The 21,275-nt window shown below is 41.8% G+C and overlaps 1 protein-coding gene across 17 annotated transcripts in view; it reads right to left on the reverse strand.

Moving 5' to 3' along the window:
- The window catches only part of FOXP1 (forkhead box P1), a 641,222-nt gene that overhangs the window by 20,678 nt on the left and 599,269 nt on the right, over positions 1-21,275 (reverse strand). For 14 of the 17 annotated variants that reach the window (XM_048490247.1, XM_048490248.1, XM_048490255.1 and 11 more), the window contains 5 exons: positions 13,736-13,937; positions 13,550-13,629; positions 12,810-12,911; positions 6,945-7,066; positions 3,236-3,305 (listed from right to left, as the gene is read on the reverse strand). In XM_048490247.1, the coding sequence (XP_048346204.1) occupies positions 3,236-3,305; positions 6,945-7,066; positions 12,810-12,911; positions 13,550-13,629; positions 13,736-13,937 (576 nt within the window). Of the gene's footprint in view, positions 1-3,235; positions 3,306-6,391; positions 6,556-6,944; positions 7,067-12,809; positions 12,912-13,549; positions 13,630-13,735; positions 13,938-21,275 lie in introns of those variants that run through there. The other 3 variants (XM_048490263.1, XM_048490254.1, XM_048490261.1) reach the window with 2 other exon arrangements.

Raw genomic sequence — 21,275 nt, forward strand, 5'->3', positions numbered from 1 at the left:
GCAGCAAAAGGAGTCTTCAGGAAGTGGCAACCGCCCATCTGGAATCTCATAGCTGCTCCAACATGTGGCATTTTCCTCAGCAGGCAGGCTGGAGGAAAAATTAGGTTGCTGGGGGACAGCACTTGGGCTGCCCAGCACACAGATCAGACCCCCATGCTGCGCCTTACACTTCTGTTTACCTTGAACCAATATGTTAATAAAAGGCTATGGCCAACCTTTTTACCACACGAAAATTAAGCTGTTGCCGTATTAACTGAGGGTTTAACAGGTGGGAGGGGTCTCAGTTACTTCCCTCAAGTAGCAATGCACTTTCAATGCATTTTGCAGATGTGCGGAATAGCAAAATCCACTTGCAAACAATTGTGAAAGTGGATTGAAAGTGCACTATTCTGGATGTGCAGAAGGGGCCAAAGAGATACACGAAGAAAATTATGGATGTGTTACAACTGTCAGCCACCAAAAGCATGCAGTTCTTTAAAGTATCAAAAGACAGCAGGAATGGGCTCGCTCGTTTGGACTCTCTGGAGCCTGTGGGACATAGGAAATGGAACTGCACATCACAAATCTTTCTTCATTCCCACTACTGCATTTTAACCGAGCGAACCACATCACTAGTCTTGACAACTGTTTCACTTTGGCTTAAGAGTCAGGGAAGAAATCACTACTAGGGCACTGACTGATGAAGTTTAAGCACCTAGAGGGCAGTAGTAAGGCTGTATGTCTATAAAACTAATTTAGGGGACCATCACCTTGCCTATGTGGGAAGCAGTACATTTATGTACAAATTTACTTACTAATTGATAGACATTTTCTATTTTTTCTCTCTTAAGCAATAGAGAACAGTCCCATAATCCTGGAAGAATATTCTTTTATTTGATTGTGGATGGCAGAGAACAACGGAAAAAAGAGTGATGGCTGCCGGAAGAAAGTGCAAGGCATTTAGAGAAATCTCCACAAACCCAAGAAAACAAGTTGCTTCTTCAGAAGGCCTCCAAACTGAGATACCCTCTAGTTAAAATGAATGAGGCATATGAACAAAATATTGTTTTCTACACTGCTAGAACTATTGCTAAGTCATGTAAAGGTCACAGAAATGCTAGTGGTTTGGGGAGGAGGAATTTTTATATAGTTTCTATTCAGAATTTTAATAGCTGAAAGCCACAATGTCTGACCTGAGAATCTCTCTATTTGTTCCAGACAGAAATCAGAAGTTTCTTGAGAATAAGGTAGATCACTATAAGCGCCTAGAGTCTCTGTAATTGCCTTACAAGTTATTGGACTAAGCTGTGGATCTAATTAAGTCCAGCTGACCCGGCTAGCCCATGCAGCCCAATCTGGGAAGCTAAGCAGGGTCTACCCTGGTTAGTATTTGAATAAGAGACCACCAAGACATACCAAGGGCACTAAGCAGAGGCAGGAAAACGGAATACACCTCTGAATGTCTCCCGCCATGAAAACCTATAAGTCAGCTGTGAAGCGATGTTAAAACATAAAAGCGGCTTCGTTTTCTTCCCCAGTCAGAAAAGGAATGAGAACTAGGAATAGGGAGTCACATGAACATATTTCGTTCCTCTTAAGATTTAATTATCGCACCCTGAAATTACATGGCGACAGCATTTAAAATCCAGTCTACAGATACACAGTCTTCCCAATATAGCGATTTGAACACTTGCTGCTTCCTGATTTTAAATAGGTGGTAGTGGAAACGAACAGAAAATTACTGTTACGTTATCACATAATGCAAGAAAGGAGGGATATGACGACAACAACACATGTTTTAGAACTAAAACACGAACTGTTCAGTATGATAAGCATATTAATTGAAATTAGTCACATAGCTAACAGAAGCTGAAGGAATGCCAGATCATTTCCTCTCCCCCACCCCCCCACCCCCTTACAGCCTCATGAATGTGAAATGTGCTTGTAATCTTAATATTACTCCACAGGCAGAGCATGTCTTTAAAAACTGCACTTCACAAGACTCCAGGGAAAATAAGATCCTAATGAATGGTATTTACAGTTGCTTCATTTACATACACTTTCATTTGCTTTTCAGAAGTTACTACATAAACGGAAGTAATTAGGGTAATGTAGGCTGTTATTTTCTTCTTAATCAATCTGATTCTTGGGTTAAAGGTAAAATGGGAAGTCCAGCAAACCTTTCAGAAATGCTGTCACCTAGATCATTGTTTTAAGACTACAGCTTGTTTTCAGATGACAGCTACAGTTAGGTTCAGGAGATTGCTATTGGTTCCAATAGGGAGTTGTGAGGATACAGAATCACAAGATACTTGTTTTGTCTTTTATGTCATGCAAGTAAAGCAAATTAACACGCATTCTCCACATTTCTAGTGATGGCAATTCGATTGTTCTTGTGGTATATGCTCTGTATGTGGTAAAACTACAGAAACAGGGAAAAAGAAGGTTGAAGACACTTTCCTTCAGCAATGACAGCCACAGTTGTTAGTTATATCCAGGATTCTTGTATAGAGATGCCAAACAGACAAAGGAAAGTAGTAGTTGAAAGCATTTTATAATACATTTGACTGAGTAAAGTGCATGTTATTGTTACCTTATTTTTATGATTTGTGTATGTTTATAAAACATACCATGGCTTACCTGTTAGTACTTCTGTAAATGCCTGTCTCACCCATAAGAACTGAACACCTAAACATTCTCTCTACATTTTTGTGCTAGGAACATAAACACTAACAACTCTTTTCTTTCAATCCAGTGTGAGCTTTAGCTACTCAACAACAGAAAATATGTACCTAAAAGACCCTTAAAAGGCAAAAAAAGTAATATGTGTGTATGTGCACGTATGGGGGAAGAGATCTGCTTTCCCTTTAAAGCCACGAACAATAGAAGGTCATGTGACACAGTATCCTATCATTCAGCACATTAATAGCTGTGCTAGAGTAATTACACTTGTGGTATTTTTGCCTCAAGTGAAATTCTGAAATAAGAGGATGGAAATTATGATACTGCTGATAAATATTAATAAGTGAACTTTTAATTTTTTTGCCACAATATTCAAAATGCTAAGCATCTAGCTAATGCTGAAGCAGCCTGATATGTGTTTGCCTCCAGGGACCATGATGCTTTATGCACTTAAGAAAAAAGTTTAACGGAATTAAAATTTAATATCTAATTAGAGCAAGGCTAATATATTTTGAAACGAGTTGAGAAGACACACACGCCAATGTGGCATATTTGCCGCGCTCATTAATCTTACCTGTAAAGCAGCACTGAGAGGTGAGCAGTAGGTGTGGCTGGTCTGCATGTTTTTAATAAGTGAGGGACTTCTGCACAAAGAAGACATGTAAAGAGAAGAAGAGCAAAGTTAAACGCCGACAACTCTTGGATTCAAGGTCAGGCTTTCTCCCTTACTGGAAAAAAAATATTTACTTTTTTCCCCCTGTCCCCGACCTTTCAAAAGTCTTAATAAATCTGTATCTTCACAGAATGAAGAAGTTCTCATTTACTGTATCTAAAAAATGACTGCCTCTTTTGGTCCAAGATGACCGAAGTCCTGTTTAGGCACCGTTGCAGCTGGTTGGCCCAGAGAATTTTTGGGATCCCACCCATGTAGGCAGTGGAATGGAATGGCTAGAGATCCTTCCTCATGGAATGGATAGAAAATTAGAGCAAGGCTAATATACTGGGAGGCACCAATTCCATGGGTGCCTTTAGTTTTGCTCCCATCTATGCAGATGGGTCATTTTAACATTTTCACAGTTGCACAGGAGTCATTTACAGGTAAGTATTCCCACGCAAGTGGTAAAAAAATTCTATCAGCTATCTTATTTATGTTTGTTGATAGTCATTTCTGAGCTACATATAATGAATCACTTTGCAAACAAGGATTAAATTTGAAGCAAACTTCACCCTTGTGCCCCTAAAAGATTTATTTTTGGGGTGTAAGAGTAAGGACAACCCTGACTTGGATAGCCCCCAAGATCTTGTCAGATCTCAGAAGCTAAACAGGGTCAGCCCTGGCAAATATTTGGATGAGAGACCACCAAGAAATAATAAGGTCATGATGCGAAGGCAGACAATAGCAAACCACTTATTAATGTATCTTGCCTTGAATACCATAAGTCACCTGTGACTTGATAGCAAAAAAAAAAAAAAAAAAAGAGTAAGAACCAGCCATTCTGGCTGGCTATGAAGAATCAAAGCAGTGGATATCTTCTACATTTTCTAGTCCATGTGAGTGATCAAGGACCTGCTGTCCTGTATGAGATACTGCTCTTGTAGGCATGCTTTTTCTAATCTTAGGAAGGAGTCAACAATAGCATCTTATATAGAATGATGACATTCCTAAGAGGGCAGGCAAACTATGCTGTGTCTGCATTGTAAGTGGTTGAATGACTGAATCACATCAGATGCAGACAGACAACAGGAATTGCACACCTCCAACAGAGTTTGCCTAAAAGCAGAGAATACAAGAACAATATATCATTCAGAGAAGCAGTGGGCAGTCTCCACACTGGATGGGAGCTCTGGGCTCATACTAGAGCAAACAGTTTGAAAATTATGAACCCAGTAAAATTGGTTTCCAAGTTTTTCCCCCCTTAGAGAGAAGAGAGGAGATACTTTGGAAAGATGATGCTGGATCAGTTGCTTAGCAACAAACCCAGCAGTGGCCAAAACGAAGGGCTTCTGGTTACTTCAAGTGCCCCTTCTTGAATTAGTTACCTCTTAAAATAGTTCAACCACCTTTTTTACATTAATAACCTGGGTAGTTTTAACAGTGTTAAAAAGCTGGGTTTCCCCCAATCTTTCTACTCTATTTGTGTAACTGAGCGCCAGTTCACGTATTAGAGAACTAGGTAACAGAAGTGTAATGTCAGATTTTGTTTTCCTGGATTCTCTGCAATTTACATGTTAGACATGAGAAATGTGTTGGATCCTCACAAAATATCCACAAATAGAACTGACAATAATCCCTCCTCCCCACTTCCTTCAGCAGAAATTTTCACTGGATCCAGCGGGTGGCATGTCATCTAGGGTCAAAACAAAAACATGATCTTGCATGTATAGCAATGCCTCCTATATCAATGTTGGTGTAGATCAGGGCTTTCTGGAAGAAGGAAATGGTCTGATCTTAGAAAAGCAGAACTGGTTGACCTAGTCAGCTTTTTAGCAAGTGCAAAAGAAATGAAGGGTCCTCTGTGCTATGCATCAGAGAACATCACATGGCCAAAAATTATGGGGGGTGTGGTAAGGAAGGGAATTTGGCAGGACTGAGTGAAAAATTCAGCCCAGCATGGGACCAAAAACACTGTAAGGAGTGAACCACACTTCCTTTGGGTTCTTCTGTGGGACATATTCCAGTCTTTGTGTTGGTGGTCAGGAGCAAGACCTGGTAGATGGCACCTGTCCACAACTTCTCTTTGGGCCACTTATAACAGTGCTTGCTGAAAATCCTTAGTGACCACTCAAGCGCAGGATAGGGTGGCCAGCTCCAGGTCAGGTAATTCCTGGCCATTTGGTGGAGGCATTTGGGGAAAGGAAGAACCTCAGCGGGATATAATGTCATACAGTTCATTCTCCAAAGCAGCCATTCTCTGGTCTCTGTAGTCTGGAGATCTCAGGGCCACACCCAGAATTTGGCAATGAACCAAAACTGGAGAACAAAGGAAGTGTCATAAAATGCTTGAATGGGGCAAGGGCTTGGGGAGATGGTTCCTCGTTCTTTATTGAAATAATGACTTGCTCTTATTTTAAGGGTATGTTTTTAAAATAGAATCAATATCAATATGTAGAACTTTGAATATGCATATGTATTTTTTAAACTTTTAGACTAGCTTTTTCAACGACATGCAAACTCATGTTGTATATATCCAGCTGTAATGTAATTCCTAAAAGATTCCCCTGCACTGCATGCCATCCTGGGATTTGGCAACAGTGGTCTCAGAGTGCTATTGTCAAAACAGATTTGATTTTTTTTTTTAAAAGTTGTTGATTGCAGCAATTTAAATTTGTATGCAAAGTACAGAGAAACAAGAACAGCTTAAATTATCAATATAAAACCATCTTGCTAATTGGCTCTACCACATTACCTAGCAGCGTAAGAAAATACACATCAGTATGCCTGCATTTTATGAACGTATCGCCATAAACATATCGGAAAGTGTTAGCTGGGCATTTGAAAAGAAGCACAAAAATGCATGTACAGCCATGACATTTAAGGGAAAGAGTGCTTTTTTTTTTTTTGCAGCAAGGGGCAATGCGTCTATTTTGTGAAATGCAAGTCTACATGAAATGGGTAATCATGCAAAGCGAAAGCAACAGAAACCAAAATCTTTTTTTTTATTAAAAAAAAAGCGCACGCACACACACACCCGCACGCCCACACAAAGCAAGTAAAAGCTCTTACTGTGTAACAAGCTTGCCAAACTTTTCATCAGGGCAGATTTTTCGAGGACGGCCTCGCTGAATATGACGGCCACGTTTAAACTCTTCATCATCAACAGTCCAAAAGGACCCAAACTCATCCTCTACTCTGATAAAGCACTTATGCAGGGAGAGGTTGGTGCGAATAGCACCCTGGGATAAGGTCAGCAGCAAAGGAGATGAAGTGGAAACAAAGGGACAACGGGATCGGGGAGTAGAACAGACATCAAGTAACAGGGGAAAGGAAAAAAAAGAAAATAATATGCAATAAGCATAAGCAAATGGATTGTGAGGGTTAATATGCATTGCCACCTAAAAGCTACTAGCATGTGATGCAAAACAAACACCAAGCAAGCAAGGGCGAAGGGGGCCGGTGGGCATACAAACGGTAGTGATGAGATGCTCTCTGTCGTTCCCCTTGACTGAAGCAAGGCAAAACTACCTGGATTGAGCTACAACACCATCTAGCAGCCAAAGCCTCTACGTTAAAACTGTAAGCATGATCCAAGCTAGCCTAAGAAGTTCAAACATGGTGGACATACCCACTGATCTTTTGTGGCCTTCGTTTTTGGAACTCTACTTCATCCACTGTCCATACCGCCCCTTTAACGTTTTCTACTCGCACAAAACACTTGTGAAGACTAAGATTATGACGCACTGCATTCTGCAGCAAGCATAAAAGAGAAAACATTGAAAAAAATAATTTCCGTGAGAAAAAAAAGAGACTTAGTATTGTCCATGAACAAAGTCAGCCGACGTGCCCCGTCCACCACCCAACATAACCGCGCTCCCATTGGACGATCATACTTTTCATGTTTAAAACTGGGGAAATAAACACGGTTAAAATAGTCTCAGTTGTTTTGTGGGCTATGCTTTTCTTTCTTCAAAAAATAATAATTCAACTTCAGCAAGGAAAAGAACCTCACTGTTAACCATTTCAGACACATTGTGTAAGTCAGGGGCACACATCACGCCAGTCACAAGGCTAAAGTATTTTCAAAACCAATGGGGTTGTTTGCACCCACACAAGCTTGTGTGGCAGGCAGGCAGGCAACAAAGCCACTGAAAAATAATGCTGTGCAACTGGTGGAGGTCTGACTTCTGCAGAAACAACGATATTTGAATGGTCTCAATAAAGTCATGTTAAGGTATCCTTATATCACATTCACCACAACGTATTTCAGAGAATATTAAAACATTTGACGCGAGTCTGGTGTAATTTTCATGTTCCCATCTTTCACTGCATGCTCCAACATGGAAGGTGCCTTTCATTCTTGGTTCCTGGCTAAACATCCTTCTGTTAGGTCTATGAAGCAGAGTCAAATATATCCACACAATCCATCATTGCTAGTGGCATAGACGTTGGTGTGATCATAGTAATTATCCATCTTGTTATGTTTTTGATGGACTCGCTAGATTTATCAAACCATAATTCAGGCAGTTTGCACTTCCTTTAATAACTCTACAATCATACTGTAGTAAAATATGTCACTGCTTGTACTGTCCACAACATGGAGCAAATGCATTTGTATGGGGAGGAGCGAGTGAGCGAGAGAGAGAGAGAGAGATCCGTCTCTCATAATCTCCTGGCACTGCTTATTCCCAGCTCCAGGGTGAAGGCAAATTGGATGCTTCTTTGATGTGCATCCAAGCTACTTTCTCCTGGCAGTCCAGGCAGGCAGTGAGGTACATCTCTCCTAAGGTGCATCTTCACTCGAAAAGGAACAGATTGTAAGATGGACACCAATCTACTGTGAGACTAGTTCTATGGGCACAAAACCATGTAAATATGTGGATGGAAATTTAAGACGAAGCCTCTTGTTCAGGAAATTTGGGCGTGTGAGTATATCTAACTACCAATACACATATAGGTAGATAGGTATATTCACACACCAGATTTCCTGAACATACATAGTGAAGGGTATTCTAATCATGAGTGTCTAGAGTCATTGTGCAAACCAATGTTAGACATAATTCATCATATTAATTAAGCAGCCAAGGGAGGTCGGCTGGAATCCTTCTGTATGGAAGTTTCTCTAACTAATTTCCTAATCTTCATTATCCATCCATTCCTTTAGAAGATGCCAGACAATTGTATATCCAAATGAAGGAGTGAATGTGTTTCGGGAAGACTGAAAATTAATAGCTCATGAACTGAATTCTGTAGTCACACATGTGAAAATGGATGCAGAGCTGCTTTGGGATCAAGTTCCCCCTGTTCCCCCAAATGGCATAAGCTTCTGAAAATCCTGGCCAATGCATAAGCCTTTTTGACCCTATCTCTGGCCGATAACTTCATTGTACATGACTCTGTAGTTTCTTACTGACATATATAAGACTAGAACCTGGTGCATGATAGGAGTACACGAGGGCTAGTCAATCCAGAGGGTCCCTTAAAGAAGAGTGAGCGCAGCCCTTCCACAAATGCAGCTCTTCACTCATGAGCGGGATGTTTGTGAACAGAAGGGAATTCCCATTCATGAAACTGAACTCACAGGAAGTGGTGAGCACTGGTGTATTGGGGGGGGGGTGGTGGTTTCATTTTATCAAGGCACCATTTCCTGGGGATACATTTTGCCACCCCCCCCCCCCCAGCAGCCACTTGCCCACTGCTGCTTCTCTGATTGCGTCGCCTCTCTATGCCCTCTCTCCAAGCAGGGAAGTGGACCAAGCAAAGCAGCCTCCGGGGCAGAAGGGCAGAGCAAGGTGAGCCTGGGCCAAGCTGGCTGCGGGCACCATTTGTACGCCAAAGCCTCCGAGGCCTCCTTCACTTGCTGGGTGTACGCCTCATGCAACAGCCTATGAACCCAGGAGAGGGGAGGCGGACCAGGAGAGCCTCAGCATATAATTTTGGTAAGGAGGGATCTTTTTTTTTAAAAAAAATCAGTGTACACAGGATGTGGCTGGGTAGGGACAGAGGAGCACAGACACATTTGGAGGGCTTTCTCCTTGGCTGCTCCTACTGATGGTTGAGCATCCCATGGATGCCTGCGTTGCTGAAGCATGGAGGAACAGGGATGCTGAAGGCAGGCTGACTCCATGATGACGGTGTGTGACTAATGACCAGACAACTGCGGCATATCTAAAATTTTCACTCTTCCTAAGGCACAGCAGGATGATTAGAAATCTGAATCTCTGTCTGCAAGGACTGAACATCTAGGATTACAGACTACAGATGAATGCGACAGAGGAGGATTGGGCTGCCTGGATAAAAGATGGCTAGGAATGAGACATCTGGGTGGGATATCATTTTTTTTCCTTCAGGAAGAAGGAAGCGGAAGGAAGGAGAAATTAATGAGGGGTGAAATCTGTAAGGAAATAAGCAACTGAGAGTTTGGATCTCAAACTCTGTTTTTACCCTGTGTTTGGTTTGTGCCTTTGGGAAAGTCTTGGGTCTTGCAAGGTTGCCTTTTGTGAAATGAATGATGCAGCAGACAACATGGTGTCAAAGGAGCAGTCTGGTACTTGGGGCTCAGATCCTATCTCTGCTTGGCACTCATATTGATTTGTGGCCTTGGGCACATCCCGTATCTTCTCTTTCTTTCCAACAATGGGAAGGCGAAAGCATCAGAGAAGTGTACATGAGGGCAACAACAGACCCTTACAGGACCCAGCATATGGTATTCAAAGTTATGTGGCCATACATAAACCCAAGACTAAAACCTGTGGACTTTGGATTATGATGGAATGCTAGTAGGTGTCTGTTGCCATGTTCGAACTGAAGGTGGAGGAGTGTCACTAGGTTGAGCCTCTAGAACAGTGGTTCTCAACCTGTGGGTCACAACTCCTTTGGGGGTCGAACGACCCTTTCACAGGGGTCGCCGAAGACTCTCTGCATCAGTGCTCTCCATCTGTGAAATGGATAAATGTTAGGGTTGGGGGTCACCACAACACGAGGAACTGTATTAAAGGGTCATGGCATTAGGAAGGTTGAGAACATTCTTGAAAGTGTCAGGAAGTGCAAGCGTGGGACAGGGGTTTCTCTTGTTCTCTGACTGGGTGTTTTGCCACCAACAAAGTCTTGTGGGGCAGGTGGAATTATGTGTAAGCGAGTATGGGACCAACAGCCCTGACCCAGATAGCCCAGGCTAGCCTAATCTTGTCAGATCTCAGACGCTAATCAGGGTCAGCCTTGAACAGAATTTGGATGGGAAACCCTGAGGAATACCAGGGTCGTGCTGTGGAGAGAGGCAATGGCAAACCACGTCTAAACATCAGTTGCCTTGAAAACACTATGGAGTCACTGTAAATCAGTTGTGACTTGACAGCACTTTACATACACATTAGGCCAAGCCTAGGGGCCAAATAAGCAAGTCGTATGTGCTGTCAGGATACTAACTTCCCAAGGCTCAAAAGTGAAGTGCAGGGTAGAGAGGGGCTTCAACCTTCTCTGCTGTGCTGTCTTTCTGAATTGGAAGGGCCAAGGGCCAGGAGAAGACCTCCATTATGTGCCTGTGCATTTGGTGACTCGACTCATGTCAAACATATTGCCTATTTTGGCTTTGAATCTTAGACCATGCAAATACCAGCCAGTGCTAAATCCTGCAAGCGAAAGGCAAGAACAGTTCGGGGGGCTGGTGGTGGTGGTGGTGGGGGGGGGGGGGGGATGAAGCTGAGCTGCAGAGATGATCAAAAGGTTTTTTTAAGAAAAAAAAAGAAAATTAGGGTAATATCCTGTGAATATTGATTTGAATGGCAGAGGACAATTATGATTTTCTTCACGTGCATGTTACCTTTGTATCTTGCCCAATAAATTCAGTGGTACTTCACAATCAGCCTATAAGAGTAGGCCATGCTCAAAATGATGACTTACTTAAGTAAACTCAGGGAACTTAATGGTGGTGGTTTTGCGATGTTATTATTTTTATAAGATGGTAAAGCAGTGTGATGTAGTGGTGAAGGTGTTTTACTAGGACCTGGGAAACCAAGGTTTGAATCCCCACTCATGCCATGGAAGCTTGCTGGTGACTTTGGGCCAGCCGTATACTCTCAGCCCTGACCCTGGTTAGTATTTGGATGGGAGGTCTTCTAGGAATAACTGGGTGACACAGAGGCAAGCAATGGCAAACTGCCTCCAAATGTGTCTCGCTTTGTAAACCATATGGGGTCACCCAGTGTAAGTCAGCTGTGACTTGAAAGCAAATATATATTTTTGTCTTATATGACATCTTGAGAACTTTCCATTGTCAAGGTGGCTAACAAATGTGATAAACAAATAAATGCCGGGGGGGGGGGGGGGGTTTCAACTGGGAGCTTCCATATCCAAGGCCGATAATGTAGTCATGGCTCTGCTCACAGGCTGTGATTGTTTGACCAGTCCAGTTGAAGGTTCACTGGCTATGAAATCTACAGATGTGATCTAAAGGGGGGCAAACCCTATTGGGGTGGGGTGGGGCGCAGTTTCCCTTTAAAAGCTTCCCCGATGGAAATTCCAAGTTTCTTTTCAAAAGAGCTTTATGGCTCAAAAAGGCCGCTTGGGTATTTGGAACGAGAGCTTTTTAAAAGACAATAAGAACCCAGCTAACGTACACCAGTGGCGTTTCTCTTTGAAAGGGCACTCATGCCAAACCCTCAAACTGCCTTTTCAACTATGATGAGGGCAAAAAACTTTTTTTTAAAAGCCCTTTGGAGACTTTGTATGAAGGGGGATTATAAATATCAGTTTGGGCGTTCAGCGGGGACAAGTTCTCCGAAGGAAACTCTGCTAAAATATTCAGGTACCATGTGTGCCACTTTGGACTGCAGCCATTTTAAAAAGAAAGGGAAATTCTACAGAATTTATAACACACACTGAAATTAGCAAAACGGAGCCAAACTATTGAAATTTAAAGCACTAGGGGTATTTTGTTAAATTGCTAGATTTAATATTTTTATTGGCTTGCATCTCTACTGCTGTGCCCAATTAACCTGTATTGTGTTTCATAATACACCAGCGAATGTTTTGAAAAGTTGGCATGTTAATTTAAGGCAGGTGTATCGGCTGACTTAAAAGCTCGTTTTCTATGAATCCTTGGAAAAAGGAGCTTGCGGTTTTCCAGCTCAAAAGAATGTAGGTGTACATCAAGCCACCATCTGATAAAGCTTCTTCCTTGCCCTTTTCCTCCGTACCTTAACAGTTGAAACATTCTGGTGCTCGGAATAACTACGACAGAAACACCTGATAGCTGAATCCCAGAACGTGGAAAGAAAACGAAATAGTAATGGACATTCAAATGGGCGGTATTTCAAAGGCAGAAGGACATTTTGCTGCCAAACAGCAAGTTGTTAGTGCAGATAAGAGGCACCCTCTGTGTGTCAAAACAACTGATCTAAATTTCAAAGTCTGCACTCTGTTACAATTGCTTATGTCCGAAGCACTGTACATATCAAATGCTGGAGCAATAGGCATACATAGTAATACAACATACCTTCCACGTGGCTGCATTCCGTCTGAAGTAGGCAAACATCCGCGTGAACCAGTTGTAGATTTCATTTAGTGTTAGCTGCTTTTCAGGAGATTCAAGAATGGCCTGAAATGCAATGAAAATGCAGCAACGATCTTAAGACTCAATGAGAACCACCCCCCGCCCCCCAACAACAACACATACGGACGCTTGCACATTTGTTTGAATAAATAAAACAAAATGATTCAAAGCACAGTATCCAAAGGAAGTCTTCGCACTCCGATCTAAGATTAATGGTTGTATTTAACAGTTCAATGGCAAAATTCAAAATGGAATTATCTAATTGTTTTGAGTTTTATTTCTGTTTCCTTACAGAAATATTAATTTATTAGTCATTCATAAAGCAGAATCAAAGAGAAATGCAAAACATTTCACTAGCTGATTAAAGCTTAGTAATTATTTTGAGCTCAGATTAATTCTAGGGATCAGAGATTACTGTAGCTTGTGATAATTGACTTGCCATCTTTAAACAGGCTCATTTTCAGTGTTGTGTGAAATGAATTTCCTAATAATCACATCGTATTGTAATACTTAATCAAAAGCAATTATGGTATATGTATTGCAGTTGTGGGGGATAAAAAAAACCTTACAGTAAAAGCTTCAGCAGGCCTGATTGTGAAAAGAGTTTTGCTCTCTTCCCTATACAGAATGCAGATAGACATATACAAAGCTAGATAGAAGTGGTTCAGGATGGTCTCACTTACCTGCCTAATTAAGGATGCATACGTAAAGGGCGGCCTAACCTCGGCATTCTTGTAGAATTCTTGGTTCTGTGCAAAATCTGCTAAATAAAGAGTACCAGAATCCTTGTATTATCGTGGTCAGAGGTTTATGCAAAAATACATACCCCAGAAAACCAAGTCTCTCGGCCTGCATTTTCAGCAAGTTACCTGAAGATATGGGCACATTGTATTTGTCAGAGTACCGCCTTCGGATAGGCCCCACGTTGTGGATGCTTGTGGTAGTGATGACAGAAGGCCCCTGGCTGACAGGAGTGATGGGCGCCGTTGGGGTGGTCGGGGTATGAGGTAAGCTCTGTGGAGAAGCCTCTGACACAGTCTTTGAAAGTGTGACGCTAGAGACAAGATTTAGCTATAAAAATGGGGAAAGAAGCAGAGTTGATTACAAATTTGTTTTTTTTCCTCACAAATCCTTCTTGCATACCATAACAGTTAAGAATATGAGTTGTAGGCCCAGGAGCCCAAAGTTCAAATGTCACTTGAGCCATGGCTTCAGACATTCTATCAACTCCAAAGTTTACTATTGAGTAAAATGAGGCTCATTGTGTTTACAGGGTTACTGAAATAACGTATCAATTGCAAGTGATTTCATCTTGGGTTAGAATAATAATACTGGTTACAATTTACATAAAGTATATGATAATACGTTATACGTTTTCCCTGTTCTACCCATATGTACAAGGCTGCACGGCCTAGAAGAATCTACTTCAAAGACACCAACATACAACAGTTCAGGTTGCATTTTATTAAAGAGAAAAAGCTTGATATGCAAAATAAATATTTACTTCCCAGATCTCAAGCAATGGATTTTGATATTAATCTTTCATCACAGTGCACAGTCACTAATATTTAATTTTGACGGTAGAAATCTAAGACTGTGATACAAATAATTACTGAAATGGTGTCCTTTGAGAATACTGAGTTTTAGCGTCACAAGATCATAAGAGCGCTGCTTGAGAGCAGTCAACAAATCCAATAAATAAATAAATAAATCATGTGATTACACCAGGGCTTTGTGCAGTCTGACATTCTGTTTTCTCCAGCAACTATTACGATATCAAGGAAGACCCGTAAGTACAAACATGAAGGCCAAAACCTCACTCATGTGCTATCCCTTAGCAACTGGAATTCAGAAGACTCTGTGTGTGGAAGCCCGATTTAGCTATCTTAGTGAGATAGAGAGACCTATTCCACATAAATTTAATTCCCTTTGTTAGCTATTTGAGCTAAGGGCCATCCGTATATCCTGCAGCGATGAGTTCCACAAGTTAATTGTTAATGTGGAAAAAAAAATACATTATTTTGTCTGTCTTCAATCTACTGCTTGTTAGCTTCATGAGTTCTACAATGTTGAGGGGTAAGAAAACGTTCTTTCCATCCACCTTGAAAAGGCCAAATCTCTTTAACCTTCCCTCTTTTGAGCACATGGGTTTTCATTTTTTTAGCAAAATTTATAGCTTTAAGATGCTAGCATCAAATTGGCAATTCAAGGCACAGCAACTGGCAAAGGACTTTCAAGAAGTATAGCATTTTTACCTTGGCATGAGGAAACTGCACCTCTTAACATTCTCTGTTCACAAAGAATCCTGTCCTGTTTCACATCTGATCCCCCTAAGGTGCTGTGAATCAGCCTGTATTTTCATGCTGAGGACTGCAGTTTTCAAGGACTTTAAGCATTATGGAACCACCTTAGCAGTATGGTGTCTCTACATAACTGCACTTCTCTCTCTGCAAGCCAACTTGGGAATTATAGAACTGGGAGGGAAGAGGAGCCAAGAAATTCTTGGCTTCTACCAAACAGGTGGAACGCACTAAACCAGTAAAAGTTTACAGTGAAAATATGCTATATGTATATCTTGTACCCATTTTCCTTTAGACAAAGAAAACAGTATTAAACTCGGAAGTGTGGCTATACTTTGAATGTTTTGCACACTGCAGAAATAATTACATTGCATAAAAAGCTCACATCTGAATAATGTGACTTAACCCAGCAAAGGCGTTAGATATTTTCTCTACCATGTAAATAACATGCAATCTACAGAAACGTAAAAATATCAGGCCTTGACTATCCAGCATCGGCCAGAGGGCAAGCTCTTCCCCTTTAGCCACCTTACTCCCATGCTGTTGAGCGAATATGCTCAACCCCTACAACTCCAGCTGACTGGGCTTTTGACTGACAGCTGGCACTGCCAACTGACATCATCCTCAAGCGCCTCCATTCTCCCGAGTCTGCCTTGAGCTTTCAGGTGCCAGCTCTTGCTAGAGAGCTCTCAGGAAGCTGGTCTGCTCATAAGCCTGATGCCCAGGATAGCTCTATGGCTTAGGGGAAGGGTCTTGCCAGAGGTCGTCACTCTGGCATTCCCAAGGGGTATGGTTTGGTTGCCATGGTTTCCAGTGAGCATTCTCCTGCAGAGAATGTTTATAGCTGTAAACAGTGGATTTTTGCCCGTAGTTTTTTGTCTGTAGATGTAAGTAGATAGCAACAACACCTTTCATATTTTGCTACGGATGATAACCAAGAACTCACTTCTTTTCAACCTGCTACAAACATCAGACATGGGCTGGAGTTAGAAAGGTAAATAAATAAAACTGTTGTCAACAAGCAATGCTTATACACAAAGGAAGAATGAAGATATAAACCAGAGGTTATAAAGCAGCAACAGAGGCCAAGGTTAATCATGTGTAATCGGCCCCGCTAATGCAAAATTTTACTGAATCCAATTGTTTAGCAGCTACAGGCCTTTACTACCCTCCCCACCACTGAGTCTAACAGATATGTAGTGGTATAAGGTACCATAAACTAGAGTTCACCTCATCAAAAGTATGAAAGACCACCTTACTGCTGAAGGCCCATCTTTTTTGTGTGTATGATTTTTGGATTTCCATGCTGGATGAATTAAGCACGGAACAGAGGAGATTGAGGAGGACAGAATTGCCCCCTGTAATTATTTGAAATCTCACCCTTGGGGCAGGGCAAGGCACTGTCCTGGGTAGCCGCAGAGGATAGGACTTACAATAAATGGTTTAAATTATGGGTGGAAAGGCTGGATATTTTGGATTTTTTCTTAACAGTAGGAGTCTTTCATCAATGGATGCAGCTGCCTAGGGGGTGGTGAGCTCCTCCTTACTGTCAATCTTCAAGAAACAACTGAATGAACCCTTGTCAGGGATATTTAGACTCATCCTGCATTGAACAGGGGTTGGACTAGTTGGCCTGCATGCCCACTTCCAACTCTGTGATTCTATGATGCTAATACATATGAGACTTAGATTATTCTTCTTTTATTATTTATTTATTTATTCGTTTGTTTGTTTGTTTGTTTAGTTCACCTGTACCCATCTTTCTTCCCATGAGGACTCAAAGCAGCGTACGTCATTCTCTTCCCCTCCATTTTCACTTCACAACAACACTGCCAGCTAAGTTAGGCTGAAGCGGTGTGACTGTCCAAAGGTCAACCAGTGAGCTTCTGTGGCAGAGCTGGGATTTGAATCGGGGTCCCCCAAATCCTAGTCCAGCATTCTAACAACTATACCAACACCAGATTGTTTACAGCCTTTTAGTCTTTTCTCTTTTTGCTACTACAGGTTGGGTTTTCTTTTGAGAATCAACTTTTGTGAGGGAAAGGGGAATACAATTATTTGACACAGATAAAAAAAGCCTGCTGCTTGCAGTGTCAGAATTGAAAAGGTGCCACATGACTCTGGGAAAATAATATAAAAGATAGGAGGACATAACTCACTGCCCCCACCCATCGAACAAGACAAAAAAAGGCATTTTTAGGGGTGAGCTAGTGTGATGCTTCCCTTCTATTCTTTCTCCTCTATCTGGTGTACCATCTTTCTCTTTGTCCTCAAATCTTTGTGAGGTTTTTTTGAGAACTATTTAGAGCCACAAGTTCAGCATTTTGAACAGTCCTTGGAATAGTTGATATTCTGGGTGGGTCAAGATGCCCTCCTTACTTTAGAGAAGGCGGAACCTTCACGGTGACTGACTATCCAAGGTTCTGTTCTCACTCTGAGGTGGAGAGCATCTTCAGAGTACAGGACGTCCAACAGCAGCATCTCTGATCACATTGTGGGAGGGACTCTGTGCTTGAAAACCTGTTGAGCTGGGATAGAAGATGTGGCTGGAGGGCAAGTCTGGTGATTGTTACCCTGACAGGTTGAACTGGCTCCTTCTGGGGTGCTTTTTGCTCACATAGACCTTTTTTTGCATCTTTTTTAGCTACTGTGCCAAGCTGCATTCTTTTCAGCTGCTTGTCTTCTTGTTTTGCGTCTCAGCCATTCCCATTTCACCAACTGGGGTGTCGGTTAGGCAGGCGGTGGTCCTTGGCTGTTGAGGGGATAGGAGGCCAGAGGCTGCATCCCCCCCATAGAAAGGGCTCTTCTGTGGATCCCACGAATGGTTCACACACTGTTTGTTCCATTGCTCTGAATGGCAGCAGCAGATAAGGGAGTAGGAGGGGGAGAAAAAACCCAAGACGAGAAGGAGAGAGAAGGAGGAGAAATAAAGAATAGATCTAAGGGGAAAAGATGCTGTGAAGTAGATATTGGGAAGGAGAAATAGGCGTAAAAGTCAGAGATAATGAGACAAGAGTCTCTCTCAGATCTGTTCGCTCTCGTGAAGCAGGACATAAAACTGAGGCACAGGGGCCAATAGAGAGCCAATAACAGGAAGTGTGTAAATCCTGTATCTCTGAGAAATGGGTGGGAATAACCCATCCTCTGAAGATGCCATCCCCCCAACTAATTCCCTCCCATTATGAAGCAAAAAGGGAAAGCATTTGAAATCCAGGAACATGTACAACAGAAACAAGCAGAAGAAAATGAAACAACCCCTCAAAAAAAAGCGCCCCTTCACATGAGAGAGGATTGAACACAGTTGCCACTCACCCCTGCCAAGGGAGAGGGGGGTGACATCATTAATTTCTGCCTAGAGAAGCAGTCTAGTTTTAGCAAGACCTGACTACAGGAAGCAAAATCTAAATCAGATGGACCCCCTTGTCTGATCCAACAACCATCTTTTGTCCTGGATGGGATTAATATGCAGGCTTTGCTTTCAAAAATGATTCAATGATGTCACGAAATGACAGTCACTGAGTATCAGCCTACCTGTGAAGGCATTCACACTCAAAACGACAAGAAACTTGTTTTCAAATGCTAATGTATGCCACAGAGAAAGCACTGGTACTAGTTCTTGAGTTCTTCCATTTAGGTATATTGGCGGATTGCATCGATGGCGCTGTGTCCCTCTGGCACCCATCCATCACATATGATAAAAAGCCTAGCAATGATAACAATAGCGCAATGGAGAGGATGCTCTATGAAATTAAATCTACTGTATTTTATCTCCACTCTTAAAGTGGGCTTTTTAAAAACAAAACAAAAACAAAACAGTCCTACAACCACAAGCAGATCTGAATCAATTTTCAGTGCTCTTCCTCTGCACAGGCTCAATAAGATTGGCTCTCCTGCTGGAAAGATCACGGATACTGTTTCATCATTACTGTTCAAACCATTCAATTTCAAACGAGTTCAATTCTGTTTTTACTGTTTAAAAGCTTAAACATTTAATCTGTTTCTACTAGGAAGCTGGGGGGGGGGGGGAGAGCAGCTCAAAGGTCAATGTTCTCCAGTTAAATAATTTGAATTGAGTTAAATTTCTGCAGGCTTTTCTATGTAAGGTAGTACAAGTGGAAGTAAACATAGAAAGTGAGGGAAAATGTGGGGTGGGGGGAAGATGCCACCTTTAACAGGCTTGACAAATGACACTAGGATTCACACCCACTGCTGGGTTGCCACTAATAAGCTACAGAGGAAGCATCCAATCTCAGCTAATTACCAGATAAAATTGTATTGTAAGGACTCTAATTAGGAGATGCTTATGAAGGTGATCTAATGATTAAACGCCGCATTCAAATGACCCCACCATCAATGTGCAATGGTGCAAGATGTCACCGGAATATTTTGTAGAAACAGTAATTTTATTTCGGGGGGGTGGGGGTAATATTTGTAATAATGGCTACGAGGTAAACTCATTAAAGACAGTTCCTAGAGGAAGGCTATGGCTTTGAGCAGCTGTGGCCGTTCCAAAACAAAGTGCCAAATCTCGACAGAGGAACTGCAGTCAAGTGGAAAATTTCTGCCTGACCTCTGCTCTTGCTATTAATTTGCAGGAAAACTAATGACACATATACATATTCCCACAAAATTGTTCTAATTGCTAATTTGCCAAAGGAGCCCAGTTTCCAAATTAAACATGACTGCAGTCTGAGAAGAAAGACAACGATGAAGAGAAAGGGAAGGGGGGGGGGGAGAGGACTAGACATCAAGTGCAACATCATTTGTCACCTCAGACAACTGTTGGTAGGCCGAACCAACAAGTTAACGAAACGGTAAGTCTCATTGCGTAGCTATTGAAGATCTGCTTTGCAAACTTTTCTTCAGTGAGAATATTGTTCCTATTTAGCTGGCCCAACTTCCATCAGGTACTTTCCCAAAATAGTAATGCGAAGAGTGATAGAGTTGGGAATGTGCCGTTTTCAAATGAAGGCAGTAACTGTGAACAGGAGCATAACTGCTGTATGAATGGTGTAGTTTTTGGTTGCTATCGTCAAATGTTAAACTTTGTTATAAACTATTACATCCTGATTGTGCCATCCATTAGCTATGAAAAGCCCCAGCTAGAATCTATTTTTTTGCATTGGCCAAAGAAGGTTCGACAGGGCAAAGATCAAAAAGGGCTTGAGCTGAGAGGGTTGCTTTTCCTGAAGGAATGCCACACGATATCTCAGTGTTTGTGTTTTCAATTTAAAACATTTGATGGTTTTAAAAGTTGCTCGTAAAGGCAACTGACATGCAAGTAGCTTCAACTTTGGCGCAATTCATTTTGATGAGGTAACTTTTTTTTTATTTTTTTTGGCTACAAGGCAACTGAGGCAAGTCCCAGCCCAGTCTTTGTTATGATACTGGATGTGTAGCGGCAAGTGTATTCCATCCAGTGTAAAGAGAGGGTTAACAGGCTGAGTCACCAGCGTTTCTGGCAACTAACTATGCTTGTCCCAGGAACAAGTAGTTACCTAGTAAACATCTTCAAAAATTACATTAAGGATCATTATACAATTCAGTACTCAATCAGAATTCTTGAATTTTGAAATTGCGTATGGTAGTCACCCAGGAATGAACTGCTAATCTTATTCTTTGCTGCTGAAAAGCAGCTTATATTCTGCTTGAGGAAGAATTCTACCTAACTCAGAAACATGTACATTCCCTACAATGAACAGGCATTTATATCGCAGACTAGAATTGCTCATGAACACATGAAGCAGACTACTGGCCCATCAAGCTGCCTTACATTGGTCAGTTTTATCTATTGAAATGTGGCAGTGGATCTCAGACAGAGGTCTTCCATCTACCACCTGATTCCTTTAAATGGAGTTACTGGGGATTGAACATGGGGCTGCCTGCATGCCAAGCAGATGCTGTACAGAGAAACATCCCTCCCTCTCCTTACTGATCATTTAGAAAAATGAGATTGTTCTCTCTCTCTATTATATTGCGGAGAAAACCCTTCCTTAGTCCAATCACGTTTCCTACATGAGTGTTATTTTCACTGACGTGTTGAGTGGATGTGCTCTCTGGCTCCTTCCGCACATGCAGAATAATGCACTTTCAATGCACTGTGCAGCTG

Source organism: Sphaerodactylus townsendi, linkage group LG03 (genome assembly GCF_021028975.2).
Source record: "Sphaerodactylus townsendi isolate TG3544 linkage group LG03, MPM_Stown_v2.3, whole genome shotgun sequence".
Classification (NCBI taxonomy): domain Eukaryota; kingdom Metazoa; phylum Chordata; class Lepidosauria; order Squamata; family Sphaerodactylidae; genus Sphaerodactylus; species Sphaerodactylus townsendi.